The 20382-nt window shown below is 43.0% G+C and overlaps 2 protein-coding genes across 5 annotated transcripts in view; both read left to right on the top strand.

The window, feature by feature from the left end:
- The window catches only part of Casp7 (caspase 7), a 32037-nt gene extending 28972 nt beyond the window's left edge, over positions 1-3065 (top strand). For all 4 annotated transcript variants that reach the window (XM_005320687.5, XM_021723331.3, XM_078046709.1 and 1 more), the window contains one exon: positions 1444-3065. In XM_005320687.5, coding sequence (XP_005320744.1) covers positions 1444-1673 — 230 coding nt within the window. In that variant the 3' untranslated portion in view covers positions 1674-3065. The remainder of the gene's footprint in view (positions 1-1443) is intronic.
- Positions 3066-18869: 15804 nt separating this feature from the next.
- The window catches only part of Plekhs1 (pleckstrin homology domain containing S1), a 28919-nt gene continuing 27406 nt past the window's right edge, over positions 18870-20382 (top strand). Inside the window, exon 1 of the mRNA XM_078046223.1 lies at positions 18870-19108. The gene's annotated coding sequence lies outside the window, so the exon portion shown is untranslated. The remainder of the gene's footprint in view (positions 19109-20382) is intronic.

Raw genomic sequence — 20382 nt, 5'->3', positions numbered from 1 at the left:
TTATCATTCACCTAGTGTGACCCAGTGGCAGTAAGAGGAAGAAGCACAGCTCATCATGGAAACCAAAGACAACCAACCTTATTGGTCTTGCACTCTCTTTTTAAAATGAAGGTGGGGGAGTGGGGGGCCTGGGGGGAGTGGACTCTTCCCTTGTCTCTGGATGAAAATCTCAGTAGGTCCGTAGATTTGCTGCTATGCTAAGACATGAGACAATACCGTAGAAACTTTTAAAAAGTCACAGACAGTTGCAAAACTATAACCAGAATGTCCAGTCGGAGATGATAACTAAAACTCCAAACTCAACTTGGCTTTAAAGTTCTCCCAATTCCTCAGCCCTGCTGTAGGGCTAAATGGCTAAAGGGGCCTTGATCTTTCAGCTTTTTCAATAGCTTTCCATTTGAAAGATCTATTTTTAGATTCTTCCAGAGTCAAATATAAGAGGGAGTCTGGGAAGGAAGGAGGCAAGGTTAGGGATAAGATGTGAGTCCCATGGTCGGTCATCTGACCGCTCACGCCCTGGCCAGGCAGACGATTGGAACACTCAGTGCTGCTCTGCATCCGGGGTTCCCTGGGCCCTGCTCCTCCTCCTCAGCCCTTGGATTTGCGTCTCTATTCCTGATTAGTCTTCCTGGTTTCTTCCTCAACCCCTAGGCATCCTCTAGGGCCCTGGTGTATCCTCTCTCATCCGGGGTCTTCTTGCTTCTTCAAGAAGACCTGTTGGTCAAGACCCAGGACAACCCTAGAGCTAACTTTCCCTCCCATAGGCATGTGGGGTCTATGAGGAACACATCTTAGCCCTGACAGTGCCAAGCCCTCGGGGCAGCAGGCTTTCCTGCCTCAGCCCCTAGGGTATTCAGCATCCCTTGCCTTTGCAGGTCTTCAGCAGCATCCAGCTCTGGTTTTATGTCCCCCGTCACCCCCGCCAAAAGCAAGAACACTCTCACAGTTCTCTGAGATTCCTTGCAAAGCTCTCTTCTAGGCTTGAATTAGAAAGTTGCACTCACCCCAATTGTATGGTAAGGAGTTGCAGGGTTACAGCCTGGGCCTCCACCTTTCTTATGGAAATCTCCAGAAGCAGATGTGTCTCACTCTCACTTAGGTACCTCCTAGGTATTATGTGGATAACTCTATCAAAACAGATGCAGGAGAGTGTTCTGGCAACATCCACCAACACTAGCCCTGAGTAACATTGTCTGTTATTGGATTTCCATTACAGAACACCCAAAGCATTCTTTAGCATCTTCATGAAATTTTCTCCATCTGAGGTGTTTGTTCTCGGCAACATGATTCTCATTAGTGACTTGTGTGCAAATTGGAAGGGAATCATTTCCAAAAAAGCCAGGCATGAAGAAGATCCCAGAGACTGACAGCTCACGCTTATTGGTGAGTGCACTAGCTACCACAGTTAACTGATTGGATCTTCTCATTTCTCTCCTCTCAAAGGCTATTACTCATGGAGGAACCCCGGCAAAGGCTCCTGGTTTGTGCAGGCCCTCTGCTCCATCCTGGATGAGCACGGCAAAGACCTGGAGATCATGCAGATCCTCACCAGGGTGAACGACAGGGTGGCCAGGCACTTTGAGTCCCAGTCTGAGGACCCGCGCTTCAATGAGAAAAAGCAGATCCCCTGCGTGGTCTCCATGCTCACCAAAGAACTCTACTTCCCCAAGTAGCCATTTCTTCTAGCCGAGAAGCTAGGAATCCTTCATTGATGAGTCAGGTTATTACTGTCATTATTTTGAAGCTCTTGAAATATCCAGAAATGTTATGAGATTTTTAATTTCAGGAAAATTTATTGATTCAACAGGGAAGAAACTTTCTGGTGCTGTCTTATGTTCTCTGAATTTTCAGAGACTTTTTTTTTTTACAATGTTCTTCATTCAATGACTTTGTAATTTCCACTTAAGATTAATTTTGTTTGTATTTCTCTTACCTTGTTGTTGTACTTACATGCAACAAAAATGACCTCTTGGCTGTGTCCACTGTAATTGATGGTGACATTGGTAGAGAGTCAGGGTCATGTTTGCAGTTCACAAAAAAGAATTCCAGTTTTTGTCAGGAAAAAAAGCTGAGGGGATACTCACGGGCCTGGATTGCAGAAAGTGGGCATTGTGTGGTTTGAGTGGATTTTTATTGGCTTCACGCAGATTCTCATTCAGACATTCCCAGGTAAGTGAGAAGAGGAAAATAATTAATGGTTCTAGGATGTGTCAGTTAGGATCCAGTCCAGAAAATAGAAGCCATTCTAGGTGTTTCAACCGAGGGAATTTAATACAGGAAATGCATCTACATCAATGACAGAAGAGAAACCAACAGCAAAAAGCTGTTACTACACTTGGGATGGTGAGGATAATGGGGGATGTGTGGTTTCCGGAGTCCAGAAACCAGATCAGTCACAGGAACTGGCGCCATGATGGAACTGCCTACGGAGAGCTGGATCTACCAAAGGACTCTGGGAAATGGAGTCATGGCAAGGACAAAACCACCACCTGAGACGGAGACAAGGACAGAGCTGAGTTGGATACCCCAAAAATGCCCTGGCCTCCCCTCTCTGTCTTCCACCAGCACCTTACCATTCCACCTCAACTGGAAGCCAGCTGCTGGCTGACCTGGGAAGGGTGACTTCCCCCGACACAGAGCAGAGCAAGGGATCATAAGGGAGGAGAGACGGGAGGAGTGTCGGCCTGGTCCATAATGTGAACATAAGTGATCATAGTCCCTGGTGTTCAGCAGTTCACCCGTTCAATCATTTATTCATTGAGCTGTCGGATAATCTACATATGTACAAAATAATCTGTTTCGGCTTTATGTGCCAAATAATTTGTTTTAGTATGAAAATACACCTGGAACTTTTTAGATTATTCCAGACCTTATTCTGAGTAAATGTTTTTTTTTTTATCTCTAATTCTATAAGTGAGGAAGTTTATAGCAAATATTTTTAGCACTTTGTGTTCAAGGTGATATTCTCTTTTGAGCTCTTTATACATTACTTTATTCTCTCTACCTAATAACTGGTTAACAAATGTTCATATTTATTGATTAAAATGTGGTTTCTTAATTCTTAACTGGCTTGGTTTGCTTTCCTTTTGAAGTGATTAATGGCGGTGGGAAAATGTTAAAGACAAGATTAAGAATTGAGCCTCCTTCTGGGCACAGTATCACACCCTCGTGATCCCAGAAGCTCAGGAGGCTGAGGCAGGAGGATGGCGAGTTCAGAGCCAGCCTCAGTAACTTAGCAAGGTCCTGAACAACTGAGCCAGATCCTGTCTCAAAATAAAAATTTGAAAGAGGCTGGGGATGTTGCTCAGTGGCCGAGTGCACTTTTTTTCTTTTCTGATACAAAAGAAAAAAAGAAAAGAATTGAGTCTCCTGACTTGATGTCAACACAAAATATAACTTATAATTATTTTATTTTGAAGCTGGAACACTAATAAAGTAAGTATAGTCATCTTTGTAAAGCTGTTTGGGACCAGCTGCCGTCATTAATTTGGCCAGAAAAAGAAAATCAGATGGGGTAAAAGTATCTTCTTTCAAATAAGAAAACTAGTTTCAGGGACAGTTTATTGGACTTGTTCCTGGTCTTCTGCCATCTAAAATATACCAAATGTTCAGAATTTAAGTGGAGACCATAAATCAAGAACCAACAAGCCTCAATTCTACCATGCCCAGAATTCACAGGCTGTTCTTTGGAAAGTAGGCTGTCTTTTAAAGGCCCCTTATTAGAAATAGATGATCGATGTGCTTAAATACATTGCAAGTCAAAGTACAAACCAGAGCACTCTAATTTGCTTTGTTAGCTTCATTGGAAGGGAAAGAAATGATCCCAAGTGTTAGAATTATTTTTTTTAAGTTATCCAACAGTTATGGATAATAAAGAGTGAATATCCCAAGCTCAGCATCAAGATTTCTATGAAATTTGGATTAGGCATGATCAGCCAGTAAAGCCGATGCAAATACCAAAATCTGAAAATCTCTGAAATCTGAATGGCTTCTAGTCCCAAGTATTTTGGATAAGGGGGTACAATTTCTTATATCCATTAGACTAGAAGTATAAACCATGGTTAAGAAAGCATCTTCAAGCCAGATGTGGTAGCACATGCCAGTGTGGCACACCCCAGCAGCTCCGGAGGCTCAGGCAGGAGGATCACAAGTTCAAAGCCAGCCTCAGTAACTTAGTGAGGACCTAAACAAGTTAGAGAGATCCTCTTTTGAAATAAGAACTAAAAAAAGGACTGGGGATGTAGCTTAGTGGTTAAGCGCCCTTGGGTTCAATTCCTGGTACCAAAAAAAAGCATCTTCAGGGGACTGGAGGGTGTTGTGACTCAGTGGTAGAGTATTTGCCTGACTCTAACTCGTTGGAGGCCCTAGTTTTGATCCCCAGTACTGGCAAAAATAAATAAATAAATGGATACATCTTCATCTTTAGATCCTTGTGTACTTATGGCCATGTTCATCAAGATTGAAATCTTATTTCAACCATGTACACATATTATTTATATATATATGATGTTTTCCATATTTGATTGGTGTACTCTAATTATACACAGGTGTGATTTGTTGTTACATATTTATGCACATACATGATATAACAATGATTTTTTTTTTCTGGGCACTACTGGGGATGGAACCCAGGGCCTGACATGTGCTAGGCAAGAACTGTGCACTGAGCTACACCCTTAGCCCTTCAGCATCAGCAATCTTCATCTAGGTTGGGCCCCTGCTCAGCCACACCTTCCTGTGTCCAGTTTCTGAGCATTTCATAGCCAGCTCTGCCCTAGGCAGAACCCAGTCCAGAGGAGCGTGCCTCCCAGATCTCATTGTTATGAAGAGTCCAAGACCCCCCTGGCAGGAATATGGGACGGTGCCCTCCCTCATCACATGAAGAAGACGTGTGTCATCCTTGGGCACGGGGAGCTCCATCTGCGTTTCGATTTTTTTTTCTCCAGGTACCACTAACTTACTTAAAGTGTTAGCTATTGATACATTATCCCTAGTTTTTTTTCCTGAGCAGATTTCCATAAACCATCGTAAGCCCATTAAGATTATGAATGGCTCAAAATAGATCTCAAAATGAAAGTGCTGGGACCATTGTATACACGATTTAAAACCCTGAAGCAACTAAGTCCTCTGTGTGAGAAAGAAAATTCACTTCACTGGAGAGTCACAGATGCTGATTGACAAATCTTTTATTTTGTCCAGTCTTAACGGCGCATTAGCAGCTTCTCTGGTCACCAAGGGTTGCTTTTGACTTCCCTCCCTCTTTCCAACTTTCAGGCCCCTTTTCAGGAAACATCTGGCTAGGTAAGGCTCTGTGGCAATCACTAATTTATAGCAATTCTTTTGTGCTCTTCAATGTTACTGTGGTGCCTGGTGTCTGCAGGGAATTGGTTCTAGGAACCGCTCCCCCCCAGGATGCCAAGACCGGTGGGAGTTCACGACCTTCATATAAAATGGCAACATGCCAGGCGCAGTGGTACACACCTGTAATCCCAGTGGCTCGGGAGGCTGAGACAGGAGGATCATGAGTTCAAAGCCAGCCTCAGCAATGGTGAGGCACTAAGCAACTCAGTGAGACCCTGTCTCTAAATAAAATACAAAATAGGGCTGGGGGTACGGTTCAGTGGGCCAGTGCCCGTGAGTTCAATACCCAGTACCCCCCGCCAAAAAAAAAAAAAAATGATATCATATTTACATATAATCTACGGATATCCTTTGGGATGAATCATCTCTAGATTACTTATAATATCCAATACAATAAAAATGTGGATGTAAATAGTTGTTTTATATTGTTTAGAAATCATGACAAGAAAAAAAGTCTACATGTTCAATACGTTCTTAGCAACATGAAGGTTAAATGAGAGGTGAACAGCTCAGCGCACCGCCAGCTCAGAGTGACAGGTGAATGATAGATCTCAAAGATGCTGATACTATGAAGATGGTAACGGTGATATGGTGATGTCACAACCTTGCAATTTTTTTTTAAATCGTTATTATTTTAGTTGTAGCTGGACACAATACCTTTATTTTATCTATTTAATTTTGTGTGGTGCTGAGAATAGAACCCAGGGCCTCACACATTCTAGGCAAGCACTCCATCACTGAGCCACATCTGCAGCCCCAAGATGGCAATTTTTTTTTCAAATATTTTCAATCCTTGGTTGGTTGAATGTGCAAATTCCAAATCCATGGGTAAGGACAGCTGACTATGATGGGCCAGGGACAAATAGCAGTTTCCCAGGGATTTCCAGAGATACTCCCTAGGTTGCCCCAGACCTACTGAACAAGAATCTGCACTTTAATCAGTTCTTCAGATGATCCATTTGCTCATTGGACTTTGAGAAACTCCGTTTTCGGAGTATGGACCACATCTTATGTATTCCATAAAATGGAGAGAGCAAAACTCTCTTGTGAAACTGCATGATAACTCTTGTTTCAGTTTGTTTTCTGTTACTACAACTGAATGAATCATGGACTGGGTAGTTAATTTAGAAAAAAAAAAAAAGAAGTGTAATTTAACTCACAGTATGGAGGCTTGGAAGTCCAAGAAAATGGTGCCAACATCTGATTATCATCTGATGTGGGCCTTCTTGCTGCATCATATCATGGTGGAAGGCACACGTGGTGAGTCTAAGCAAGTTTGCTAGCTCAGGTCTCTCATGCTAGCCACTAATGCCACCATGGGGCCCCACCCTCATGATTCATGTAACCCTAGTTGCTTCCCTGAGGCTGTACCTCCAAATACCATCAACGTGTGAACTGGGGATTAAGCTAACACCCCATGAACTCTGGGGATATGTCCAACCCATAACATACCCTTAAGGAACATGGCAAGCTTTTCACTTTCTCTATCTCCGTTTTAAAATAAGCCTTTGCTGAGTGATATAATAGGGTTGTTTATGTGTTCTCAAAGTGGCTGTGAATGTGAATTGCAGACTTTAAAATGTCTTCATAAAGAGTTGGGAGCCTGCACTCGGGAGTGTTCATTGGCAGCCAGAGCTGTTGTGCCCTGGAGCCTCAGGACTTGTCCCCTCCCACCTGCCCTTGCAGCCCACTGGGAGAATTATTACCTCTCCTTACCAGGATGCCCTCAGGCCATCGATCACTTCGGGTTTTATTTTGGATCAGACAGCTAGTAATTCTTTTGGATTCATAAATCATTAACACAAACACACCAAGGACATATTTGGAAAGCCACCGCAGCTACCACGGCAGGACTGACATGGACGTGGAAACTCCATTAGCTTGTAGGTTCATGCATGAAGAGCCCTCTAAAAGTACACGAACAACCTTGGAAAACCCAACAGCGTGGTTTTGGCATTCGTTTTGTTTATCTGTCACTATAAATATTTATGGCACTATTGTTTTCCTAACAAATTTGTTTTAATCATTGAAAGCCAAACTATGTCAAGGGATTTGAATCTGGAAGCGTCAGGCTGCAGATACGCAAGGCTGAACACTTTTTGAGCTTTGCTGGTCCAACCCAAGCAAATAGCACAGGATTCAGGAAGGATTTGGGAAACATGTCAAGGACCAAATGGATTTGGTCTGGACTATCTGAGACATAATCTCAATCAGTAAAGCCTCCAACTTTATAGCAGAGGTGATTTTAACCCTCCGTGTTTGAAAATGAGGCTCTGTGTTTGACCCAAGTTCTGATTCTGGCTGTGCCATTTGACCACTTAATACCCCATGTCACCTTAGGCAGCCCTTCCTTCAGTTTCTTAGTAACGTGAAGGTTAAATGAGAGGTGAAGAGCTCAGCGCACCACCAGCTCAGAGTGACAGGTGAATGATAGATCTCAAAGATGCTGATGCTATGAAGATGGTGACGGTGATATGGTGATGTCACAGCTCCTGGAGAGGCAAGAATGGGTGATGGTCCCCTAGGCCCTCCACTTGCCCTTTCCGCCTCCAGGACTCCTTGATCATGCTGTCTAGCATGTGCTTTCACACCGAGGTCTCCCAGAGATGCAGGGATGGAGCCAGATTGAATCACAGTGAATATTTACTGAGTCCTAGTATTTGCCAAATGGCATGTTAGAGATAGGACTGGAAAAGATACCCAAGAGACGGATGCTCGCCCTAAAGGGGGTGAACCAATCCAGTAAAAGCAGCTGAGACAGAGTGGCACATACCTGACTCTGGAATACTTGCTCTCCTGCCTAGGGACCCAGAGACAGGTTGCCAGAAGAAGTATCATTTTTCATTATTCCAACCTCTTGACCAGGCTGAGGGGAAGACAGTGGAGAGGAAGCTATGGCAGGTAGAAGTTAGTTCCTTTATAATTCTCAAGTTTTAGGTGCCTGAGAATCCCTGGAGGAGCGGTTTATGACGCAGATTCCTACCCCATCCCCATCCCCATTGCAATCCAGTAGGTCTGGGGTAGAAACCAGGAATCAGAGATTCCAATGAAGGTGGTCCCAGCACAAGGAACAGATACCAAACGTCTCCCTTGTAAATCTGCACAACTGACAGCAAAGCCTAAATTAAGCAGCTGGCAAGGACACCCAAGGGCCAGCGGAGTACTGGCTGTTTGCAGACCTGCAGACCCATCGCAATCCCACATCAAATAGCAAAGGATTCAGGGCCAAAGTGTGCTCAGAACTGGAGCACTCCTACCCAGGAGTTTCCAGAGTCTGCATGGGATCTTCAAGCCCAGGACATATTGTTAAGAAAGGCCCAGTTGGACCCAGGTGCACCGGCTTCTCCAGCTGGTGTCAGCAGGTGTACCTCCTCGCTTCCTCTCAAGTAGATCACTTAGCCATTCACTTAGCAGGTCACTCATACCCACAATGCAAAATGTTCCCTTTAAAATTACTGACATTGTTCAGTAGGGAAAGGAACAGATAATTCTCAAGCAAACGTTTTTTAACGTTAGGGTATAGGACCAACTCTCAAAAGCTTAGGAAAATCAGCTTTTGCAAATTATCTTTTCCAAAGCTTTCAGCTTTAAGTGCTGACAGTTTAGAAGCACTGAAATGAAAGAGACCAATTCTTTTTCTTTTGTGTTGCTAATTAGAATTTTGCTTGGCATTATAAAGCCTGCTTTCCTCTTGAGATATTTGCCAGCATACATTAATTGCACAAATATTTACAGAAGGCTAAAGCACAAACAGCAGCTTATTCTAAAAACAATATGGAACACTTAGGAAATAGCCTCTGTGATACATCTCCATGGCTTGGTAACCAGAATCAGCAAAAACTCTTTGCCCCTTTAGCTGCAGCAAATGTGTTTAAAGAACATCATCCCTGGGTTGATTTAGAGTTTACTGGGCTGGCTGTGGTTGCTGACGTCTTTCTTCAAAAGCCTTTCAGTGACACTTCTTTTTTTTTTTAGGGTTAAAAATAAGGTTTCCAAGAATATGAATATGGATATGTCTTATGGATTGCTATATTGCCAATATTTTTAATCTCTAAGCCACCCACATGGAATAGAAAAAGTTTATCCAGTGGTTGTTCCAAATTCCAGGAGCTTCAGAAAGTCAAACTAAATAAGCTGAAAACTTGACTAGCAAAGTCACAAAGGTCTTAGAACTATTGTCTTGTTTCCCCAGTGTACTAGCTAAGACAAAAAGACTCTGGTGTCAGACAGCACCAGGTTCAAATCTCAACTTTTGCTCCTCCATATCGTACAAGCTTAAGGAGTCTCTTAACCTATCTAAACTTCGGCTTTTCCATCTTCAAATAGAGATAGTCCACTGCAGGTACCCCCTCCAAAAAAATGGTACCTACCTCCAAGGGTCTTGTGAGGAATGCATGAGATAATGAACACAAAGCACTTACCATGATGCCTACACACAGAACATATTCACTAAACCTGGGATTGTGTTTTTAAACCAGCCTGACCTCATAGAAATCAGGCCACAGAAAGAGATTAGGAAAGTGGGAAAGGAGATGCAATTGGATTCTTTTTTTAAAAAATAATGTTATTATATTTTGTATACCTTTATTTTATTTATTTTTATGTGGTGCCGAGGATCGAACCCAGTTCCTCATACGTGCTTAGGGCAAGCGCTCTCTACCACTGAGCCACAACCGCAGCCCCCTGCAATTGGATTCTAAAATGCAGAGGAGGCTCTCTCTGAGCAAAGTGATTACCCACACAAAGGAGAGGAAGGATGCAGCCCAGAGCAGAGGCAAAGCCCCTGGGTACTATAGGAAGGTCAGAGAACGGCAGAAACTTCCCAGAAGAGGAACCGGCACTGAGGACCAGAGTCCCCAGATAAAATACAAGATGCCAGTGTGAAAGTTGTCAGAAATCATAATGGAGTCACTTGTGCCAACCCTGAACAAAACATAAACAAATAAGGCCAGGAAGTCTGAAGGAGGGAATTTCATGCATAATGTCATCTCATGTCTGATAACAAGAACTGTCGCACCAGAATCACAACTTTGCACAAAGCCCACTACAACGGAACAGCAGTAAAATACTCCTGTGAGGAGATCTGCCCAGCAACTGCCAGTGCAGCCTTGGACTGATGCCATCCTTGTTACTGATGCTTGTCGTCAAGGATGACTATTTAAAAAATACTTATGTAACCCTCTCTATTTTAGAAACTCTTGCCTCCCCTTGTTATAGATAAAGCTTCATCCCGGGGTTTCATAAACTGACTTCCAGACCACTCACGTATAATCGAAATCAAGCCTTTATTGAAGCACACCGGTGGCGGCTGACCGGAACATAAAGCTGTTCTCCTGGTCAGCCCCAAACAATTGCACGGTCACTCCTTATAAGCCTGAAAACCACAAAAGGGACGTTTGTGGGTCCAGCCAATGCAAGCAAGCCAGGTTACAGGAGCGGGAGAGTGCAGTCAAAGGCGGGAAGCCTAACCAATCACAGTTAGCCCAGCTACAGAAACAGAGCCCCCGTTACCCTAGTTACAGAAACAATGCCCCATTAGGTAGTTCTGTGTTCTTAAAGGTTTCTACAGCAAAAGGAAAAGAACATCTTGCCGCAGTCATGACCCTTCTCCTTGGCACGGTTGTTTTACAGGATGAAGTCATAAAACAAAATGGAGTCACATTTGCTTTTGTTATCACACCCTTGCCTCCCTAAATAAGCACAGAGTGTTATTTATCGTAGCACGCATATTCCCATCGCAGTGTTCATTTCCAAATAATTCCATTATCTTTGGAGAAGCTCTTTCTGTTGTTACTTAAATTGACACTGACTAAATTTGAATATCAGATAAAACAATTGCATCAATATAAATATATCCCAAATAGGACCTGGAACATACCAAGAAATTACTCATGGTTTCTCTGAAATTTCAATTTAATTGTACCTCTTGTTTTGGTTGGATAATTTGGGTTGGGTTTGTTTGTTTGTGGGACAAAAATCTGGCAGCCAGGTTGTGCTAACTGTGCACACCATCATCACTCCAGCACTCTGGCTTCATCTTGGCCCTGAGGGCCCACCTCACAAAGATGTTGGGAAGAGTCGGAGAAATAACGTGTAGAAGAGACTTTGACATCGCCACAGAACTCTCAAATCACATGAGGAGCCCTCTCCTTTGGTGGGTGTTGTTACAAAAACTCAGTCATCAAGCAGAACTCAAATCCTCATGAGTTCCAGGAGATGTATGAAAAATTCAAAGAGGACTTTGGAGGATCTAGCAGAGGGACTAGATGTGGCAGTTCTCTACCTCGGACACCGGAGAGCTTTTCCAGTGCCAATACCCAGGCAGCATCCCAGTGCACCCAAGTCAGGGCCTGTGAAGCTGGAACCCAGGAATCAGTGTGGGAAAACTCCTCCATTCATTTCCATTTGCAGCCAAGCTGAACAACCAGAGGCCCAGGGCCTGGAACAGGGGGAGATGGACAGTGGAGAAACTGTGGAGCCAGAGGAGGGCCCTGGGGGAAAGCTATGCCCTTTGGTAAGACTGGTTCAAAGAAGGGGATAAGGAAAGAAAAGAAAAGAAAAAAAAAAAGAAATACCAGGAAGGAATTTATTTTCAAAAAAGGTATATTCAATCAACTTCTTACAACTTTTACATTTTAAGATAACATTAGTAACCAAGGGCAAAACAGCATGGACAGCTAAAGCACTAAGAGATCTGGATGTAATCTAGAAATAGTGGGTTAGGTTAAGAATACCAGGTAAGAATTTGCTGCAATTAACCAGCCAGCATCTAATAGCCAGGTATCACAAGGGGAACAATGGTCCCTCTCATCTAAGAATGCAGAAAGATCCATTTGTGATTGAAAAGGTCTGTGTTGGAGATTTGTGCTTGCAAATCACAGTAGGTTCACAATTTCTCTTCTATTGGCAGGGCTTGTGGGAGCTGACGACCAATTTCTTTTTCAGGCATAAAGATATAGATGTGGGTGGTGATGTAAAAATGCACAGCTCCGTGTTCTCAGGAAACCACAGCTCTGCGGAAAGCCACCTCTTGTCCTTCACTATCCATGATACCTAAAAGGAAATAACCATATAAACTATACATGTTTCATTTCCAACAACAAATATTTATTGAGTTAGTGACAAGTGCTGCTCCTGGCCTTGGGGAGAGGGTGGTTTACCAAGTAGTCCTAGTCCTCCTAGAATTTATGTTTTAGTCAAGAAAGCAGTCGATAGCATTTCCTGTAGTGATAAAGTAGGACTTGAGGCTCACAAACAATGAGGTGGGAAGGAGACGGGCTGTTGGAATGGCTGAGAAAGGCCTCTCTGGGGAGAGTAACTTCTGAGCAGAAATCTGGGTGGAATGAGGAAGGCTGTGGGGACATGTGCAGAGAGTTCTAGGAAGAGCAAGCAGCCAAGTGCAAAGGCCCTGAAGCAGGTACCCAGCCGGACCTGTACGAGCAACATCAAGCACACAGTGCTGTAGAGTCGGCCGGAAACAAAGGGGAAAGGTGGGCAGGACCAGATGATGACAGACCCTCAACCATGATAAAAGCACATGGATTTCATTCAGCCAAAATGTAAAACCACTGGGAAATTTGCTCAGGGAAGGGATGGACCTGTCCCACTTTGCAAAAGACACTCTGAAGAATGTGTTAAGGAGAAAAAGAAAAATGGAGAACCAAGTAGAAGGCCACTGTGGTAGCAGCCCAGGTGAGAGATGATGGTGGGTTGGAGGAGACCTCTATGCTCAATAAGGGGAGGGGAGTCAGATCTGGGCTTGTTTTTGTTTTGTTTTGTTTTGTTTCTGGCCACTTTGTTAAAAAGTATGATTGACATATAAAGTGCTGCACAGATTTAGTAAATACCACTCAATGAGTGTGAAGATAAGTCTATACCTGTAAAACTATCATTGCCATCAAGAATTTGGGCCTTATTTTGAAGGTAGAGCCTGCCAGATTTGCAGTCAGAAAAGACTAGAAATTCAGGCTGAGTCCTGGGTTGATGGTCTAGGCAGGTGGATGAAATGGTTGTTTCCTGCAATTGGCAATAGATTTGGTGGGAAGAGGCAAAACTGTGAAAATCAAGATCTTATGAAAGTTGTTTGAGATGCCCACTAGATACACGGAAGAGGCTCTTCCTTTGGACCATGTAACCTTCACTTTCTTTGGAAGAAATTTACTTTCTAACACACTACAACAAATTTAGCACCTGAAAACATTGCAAATGAACTCTCTTCCCGTTATGGAAGTCATAAATTTAAGATCAAGGTGTCTGCAGGGATGACTCCTTCTATAGACTCTAGACAAGAATCCGTTTCCTTGCCTTTTCCTGTTTCTAGAAGCTGCCCCCATTCCTGGCCCCTTCCTCCCTCTTTAGAGACATCACGGTAGCATCTTCTCTCTCCCCTGACCTCCCACCTCTTCCTTAAGGACTTTGTGATTACTTCAGGTCCACTTAATAAGCCAGGTTCATCTTCCCATCTCAAGATCCTTAATTTATGTCTGCAAAAGTCCCTTTGCCATGGCAGGTAACATCCATGAACTGAAGATTAGGCTGTAGGCTTTTTTAGGGAGTGGGCATTATTTAGGCTACAATATGTTCCTATTTCCTTACCCTGAAAATCCTGATTGAATTCAGAATAGTCATATGCCCAGCCAAAAACTCTATTTTGAGGCCTGTTTGCAGGCAACAGTGACAAGGTAACTGCCCATATCCCCCCTGCCAATTGCATCAGTCACTGGCCTCCTTTCAGCTGCCAGAATACACATGGCTCTGTCTGGAGGGTTCTTCTGACCTCCAAAGCCCACTTTGACATGTCTGACACGATAGTCATGCGTATAAATTAATGATCCCTGATGGTTGGCAGGAGGTCGTATATAAACATCAGAGTTCCCTCATCCCGGGATAGACCTAACTCGGAGGCAGGTGTTATATACCAGTGCCCAGCTTCAGTGGGATTCAGCTGCTGTTACTCTGGTGGTAGTTTACTTAGCATCAAACCTTGTAGCAGTTAACATGTTAGTTTGTTTTTGTCACTGTGACCAACATACCTGACATAATCAACTTAAAGGAGAAAAAGGGTTTTTTTTTTTATTGGTTGTTCACAACATTACAAAGCTCTTGACATACCATATTTCATACATTAGATTGAAGTGGGTTATGAACTCCCAATTTTACCCCAAATGCATATTGCAGAATCACGTAGGTTACACATCCACAATTCACAATTTTACATAATGCCCTATTAGTAATTGTTGTATTCTGCTACCTTTGGAGGAAAAGGTTTTTTTGACTCACAGTTTCAGAGATTTCAGCTCATAGTCAGCTGACTCCAAGGCAGAAGCATCGTGGCACCAAAGTGTGATGGAGGAGAGCTTCTCAGTTCGTGGCAGCCAGGAAGCACAGAGAAAAAAGAGAGAAGGGGCCCAGGGACAGGATACAGTCCTCAAGAACACACCCCAGTGACCTACTTCCTCCAACCAGGCCCCACTGCTATAGTTCCCGCCACCTCCCGTTGTCCTTTCAAACTAATCCATAAGTGGATTAATCCACTAATGAGGTTAGAGCCTTCATGATCCATTCACTTCCTAAAAGCCCCACCTGTCAACCTTGGTGCACTAGGAACAAATCCTTCCACACGTGAGACTTTGGGGAACATTCCAAATCCAAGCCAAGGTATCTAGCTTTTCTTCCTGGATATAAAATAGGGAAAATAATGTCTTCACTGTGCCCCTAACAAGGCTTACGTGTGAACAGAGGGAGACCCTATGCAAATGCTTTGTAAATGGTAAACTGAAGTGCAGGAAGCCATCCGTGAATTACTTGAGGGTCTTCTCTCGGTATGGTAGCCGGGGAGACTGAGGTTTGGCATTGTGAACTATCCATGGCTCTCCCGAGACAAGATTGCCCAATGCACATGGCCTTTATCTCAGCTCTCCTAGGAAGATCCCTCATGGTAGCTCCAGAGATGGGCGTCACCCACTGGGAACTGTCAGCCCACCTTTAACCGATTTTGGTGAAGAACATTCTATGGAAGGCCTTTGATGTCTCCCAATATAAATAAAGCTGGCGTGGGCTCCATTTTGCCAGAGTCTAGGAGCCTGATCCGTCTGATGGGCTTACCCGTCCGGCCCAGTTCTGTGTCCTGTGTGTTTTTTTTTTTTTCCATCATTCTAGTTTTCCTAGCTTTTATTTCTCAGCCAGCCCATTTCATCAAGGGGAAACCCCATTTCTACTGCCCGTGCAGGACGTGGGCGAGACTGTAGACTCAATTAAGGTGGTGTTATGAGACTTGGAGTTTATCAAACTCCTTAGGTATCTGAAGGTCACCTGCTCACCACCACCAGATTCCCCTAGAGGGAGCAAGGGGACAGGCTTGAGTCTCCCATGAGCTGCAGCAGAGCAGAAGCATGAACTCCTGTCCCATTCTTGGCCTTCTTCGTGGCGTTTACTACTAGATTCCCCCACACATACCCCCGATTATTTTGATCCTCCTAGGACCTTTATTTATACATGTAGGATAACGAAAGAATGATGGGCATCCCCAAAAGAATGACTTTGTCACCATGTAAAAATACGTTGACACTCCGAGGGGAGCCCAGCCCCATTCTCTAGAGGTGAGCTTGGTTATAAATTACAGACACACTGCCTTGCTTATAAAGTGTCACCGCATGCCAAGAACCATCCTAACTCTTTCCAAATATCAGCTCATTCAACCCTCATAGTGAATCAAATAGGTACCATCGTCATCCCCATTTTAAAGATGAGGAAACTAAAGCATGGAGAGGTTAAGCGACTTCTCCAAGATCACAGAGCACACCAGCAACCCTTGGAAGTCTGACTCCATGCTAGCGGATACCAGGCCATCTTGACTCAGCTTCCTTTTGTATCCTTTCTCTGAAGTCCACTTTGCTGCCTGTTCAACAGGTTAGAAGTGACAATACATGAATGCCTCCCTGATGAACGATTTAATTAAAAAACACTTAAACAGCCAAGGAAATTTCAATTACTCATAGTGGGAAAGTCCAGAGGCAGAATGGAATTCAAGCAGTTTGGTGCCAAGTTGGCCAAACCCTCCAGACTGCTGCTCTGTGTCTGTGATTCTTCAGTGTTTCCCTTTCCGGGTGTCATCCTTGTTATCAGGGTAGCTTCCCCCGTGAAAGAAAAATGCTCTCCTGTCCACAAAATGCACTGCTCAAGGAAGAGAGCCTTCAACTAGCATCCTGGACAGAAATCTCAAGATGCCTTCTGCCTTAGAGCCTTTGACTGAGGCCAACACTACAGTCATGTGTCCACCATCCAAGAGCAAGATGAGTACCAAGGGTAATTGAGAAGTGGAGGGGTGCGGGGAGGTAAATGGAAACCTTATCTACTCCAGCCCGTGAGACCAGCAGAGATGTCATCTCCTCCTTGTGCCTCCCTGGCCGCCTGTGCCAGGTTACACCATCGGTCAGTAGCAGAGCAGGCTGAGAGCCCAGGGCAACTGGTCCCAGCCAGGACTCATATATTACAGAAAGTGTAAAAGAACACATACCAGCTTCGGGGTTAAACAGATGAGTTTGATTTCTGTCACTCATATATGAGCTGCATGACTTTTTTTTTTTTTCAAACGATTTCATCTCTTCAAATTTCAGTTTCTTCCTTTTGAAATTAAGGAATAATATTTATCCTGCAAAAATTTGGGATTAAAAAATCTTCTAGATAGAGTAAAAATGTTCCAGTAAATAGTAGGCATCTTCATGCAATAGAAATTGAAATTGTTCAGTTGTGTTTTTGTGAAGAGACAACAGAAAACTGAAGAGTAATTCCATGACAGGGAAGCATAATTAGCCAAGTCATGAAATAACTCATCTGCTGTTTCAAGTGAGCAGGCAATTGCTGATTTGCAGCAGGTATTTGACCACTGCCTTCTTCACAGGTGGATGGAGATAACTAAAAAGGAAAACAATGCTTGCCTTTCATCCATGTGTTTAGATTTCATAAGTTTAATATTCAATGTCTGAGCCAGTTTTTGTTTGTTCCTAGTTCTTATTTTACAGGTTGCATCTACAGTACAAATAGCTTTCCTAGGCACCTGTAGAATATATGAAATTCTTCCCCAAAGAGTTTTGTGATACTATTGGAAAACAAGACCCCTCAAAAAATGGCTGGAACAAGGTGGGATAATGGATGGACATGTGGAAAAGTGGAAAGTCTATTTATCTGTCTAACCTTTTATGAGCATCTTTTCCAAAGGAACACAAGTCTTAAAATCATATTCTTTTGTCTAGGTCTCTGTACTGCAATGATGGGCTGTCATGGCTTGGGAGTTCCCAAGTAAGTGGACATCAGCACAGGCTTTTTAAGAACTACTCAGACCTACAATTACTAATATCTAGTTAAAGACCAGTTGTAAAGATATGAGACTATTTTGAGAGTGGCCAAAAGCTGCCCAAAGAAACATTCAGGAAATAATATCATGAGAATTTTTTCTCCTAAACCAAGCAAAACCAGTACTGTGCAGGAGGTAAACAATAAATCAAGCATTTATGCATACCTGAGGTTCAATTAAATTAGACAAATAAAGAAATCAATAAGACCTGCTCTCTTCACAGAGTGCAAAAGAGACAAACAAAGACATAACCTCTGTGAGATGCTAACTATGGATCCAACACTGTGCTAAGTGCTTTTTATATGTGAAATCTTTAATTTTTAAAAGATTCCATGAAGTCAGAATTGTCCATTTCATTCTGTTGATGAGGAAATAGACTCAGAGGGGGACTAGGGTTGTGGCTCAGTGGTAGAGCACTTGCCTTACATGTGCGAGGCCCTGGGTTTGATTCTCAGCACCGCATACAAATAAATAAAATAAAGGTCCATTGACAACTGAAAATTTTAAAATATATAGACTCAGAGAATCTAAGTAACTTTGCAAGACCCAGGCAATGGATGCAGAGCAGAGCTGATTAGATCCCAACTATTCTAATGAGGGTGAGAAGGATTAAAATGAAAGACAAGGTATTTTCATTGAAAGGTGATTTAACAGGATAAAACTCATTAACACCTTTTTCCTAACAAATACATAAACGTACTAAGGCCCTTTGGTGGCCAAACACCACTCAGCAGGTCTCAGGATGGCCATTCGAGCAACCTACTCACTGTTATAAACTGTTGGATGGCTACGCCAGGGGTTGTGCCCTGCACCACCCTGTGGATGAAATGCCCCATCACGGATGAGGGAGCAGCTAGCTCTTCCTGGAAACCATTGGCATGTATGAGGGTGTTAGAGAAGCCAAGCTTCTGTTTTCTCATCTAGTACAAAGGAATCCTTCCTACCCTCCTCAGGAAGATGTTGGTAAGATATGGTTGGGTGGGAATGGAAGAAATTGTTTCAGTGGTAGTCACTGCAGAAGGTCAAGGCTGGGTTGGCGCGGTCCTCAATAAGAGTTATTGTGACCATGGTCCAAAGTCTCGCAGGACTTTTTTTTTTATTTGTTTGCTTTTATTTTTTTTTTTTTGGTGTTAGATACCTGAAACACCAAGGGCAGTTCTGTGCCAAGCCACAAGAAGAATGAAAGCCCAGGACTTCCCCTAGAGCACCAGCTTCCATTTGAATTTGAGGCAGTAAAATCTTCCCAACAGTTCTAGTTTGAGAACTTCCTGCTGGTTCACATTTCAAACAGAGCTCACACTTAATCCCCAACCTGGCACCAGAGCTCACATTGAACAGGTGGACTGCAGGAGACCCAGGGACAAGGCACTTTCCTGAGAGCTGGACCAGCTTCCAGTAAGTACTCTATAATGTCACTGGTTTGGAGTCTCAAGACTATTGTGATTTGGAAGCTCATTACCATGGAGCAGTTGAAAAATTGAAAATCAAAAATTGGAAATTTTTCAATTGAGGCATCTTGCTTTTATGAGCTTTTTTTTTTTTTTTTCATAATCTTCTTGGGCTGTACAGAGGGAAATAAGACCTCTTGGTTATCATAGTCCACAAATCCCGAGTGACACTATAATGAACAGCTGAGGCAATGAATATGGAGCGCTGTTCCTGAGTGAGATTGAAGAGATGAATGGAAAGGTTTTTCTGCTTGTTGATTTGTTTGGGGGCAGCAACAAGAAATGCAGACAGAACTAGGGAAAGGTTTTATTCTTTTTCCTTGGATAGGAAGGACAAAGTGGTGAAGATTGACTTTCAAGTTGGGAGGCAGGCTCAGCTTCTTTTTAATTGTGTGCTCTAAGGCAAGTTGTTTACTCTTTCTTTTTTTTTATTGGTTGTTCAAAACATTACATAACTCATGACATATCATCTTTCATACATTAGATTCAAGTGGGTTATGAACTCCCATTTTTATCCCAAATACAAGTTGCAGAATCACATCGGTTACACACTCACATTTTTCCATAATGCCATATTAGTGACTGTTGTATTCTGCTACCATTCCTATCCCCTACTATCCTCCCTCCCCTTCCCTCCCATCTTCCCTCTCTACCCCATCAGCTGTTGTTCAATTCTCTCCCTTGTTTTTTTTCCCCTTTCCCCTCACCATCTCTTATATGTAATTATGTGTAACAATGAGGGTCTCCTTCCATTTCCATACAGTTTCCCTTCTCTCTCCCTTTCCCTCCCACCACTCGTCTCTGTATAATGTTAGTCTTTTCCTCATGCTCTTCCTCCCTGCTCTGTTCTTAGTTGCTCTCCTTATATCAAAATCATGGAATTTGCAGGGAAATGAATGGCATTAGAACAGATTATGCTAAGTGAAGCTAGCCAATCCTTAAAAAACAAATGCCAAGTTGTTTACTCTTTCTAATAACTGTCTCCTTGTCTGTCACTTGGTATTATATCATTGTAAAAAGAATATAAGCTTCACAAGTCATGTGATGAGGCTCTCTCTATATATTGCTTACAAGTTCCTGTTATAATCAATAAATGCAGCTATTATTAAGCAATCATAGAATATCAGAGCTGGAAAGGATCTGAAAATTAGCATTTATTGATACTATTGGAAAACAAGATAATATCTACTGAGTGCTCTCATCAGATTATTTCAACTGAGG

Source organism: Ictidomys tridecemlineatus, chromosome 1 (assembly GCF_052094955.1).
Source record: "Ictidomys tridecemlineatus isolate mIctTri1 chromosome 1, mIctTri1.hap1, whole genome shotgun sequence".
Lineage (NCBI taxonomy): Eukaryota > Metazoa > Chordata > Mammalia > Rodentia > Sciuridae > Ictidomys > Ictidomys tridecemlineatus.
The sequence above is the reverse complement of the archived record's forward strand: the minus strand, read 5'-3'. Positions and strand labels throughout refer to the sequence as shown.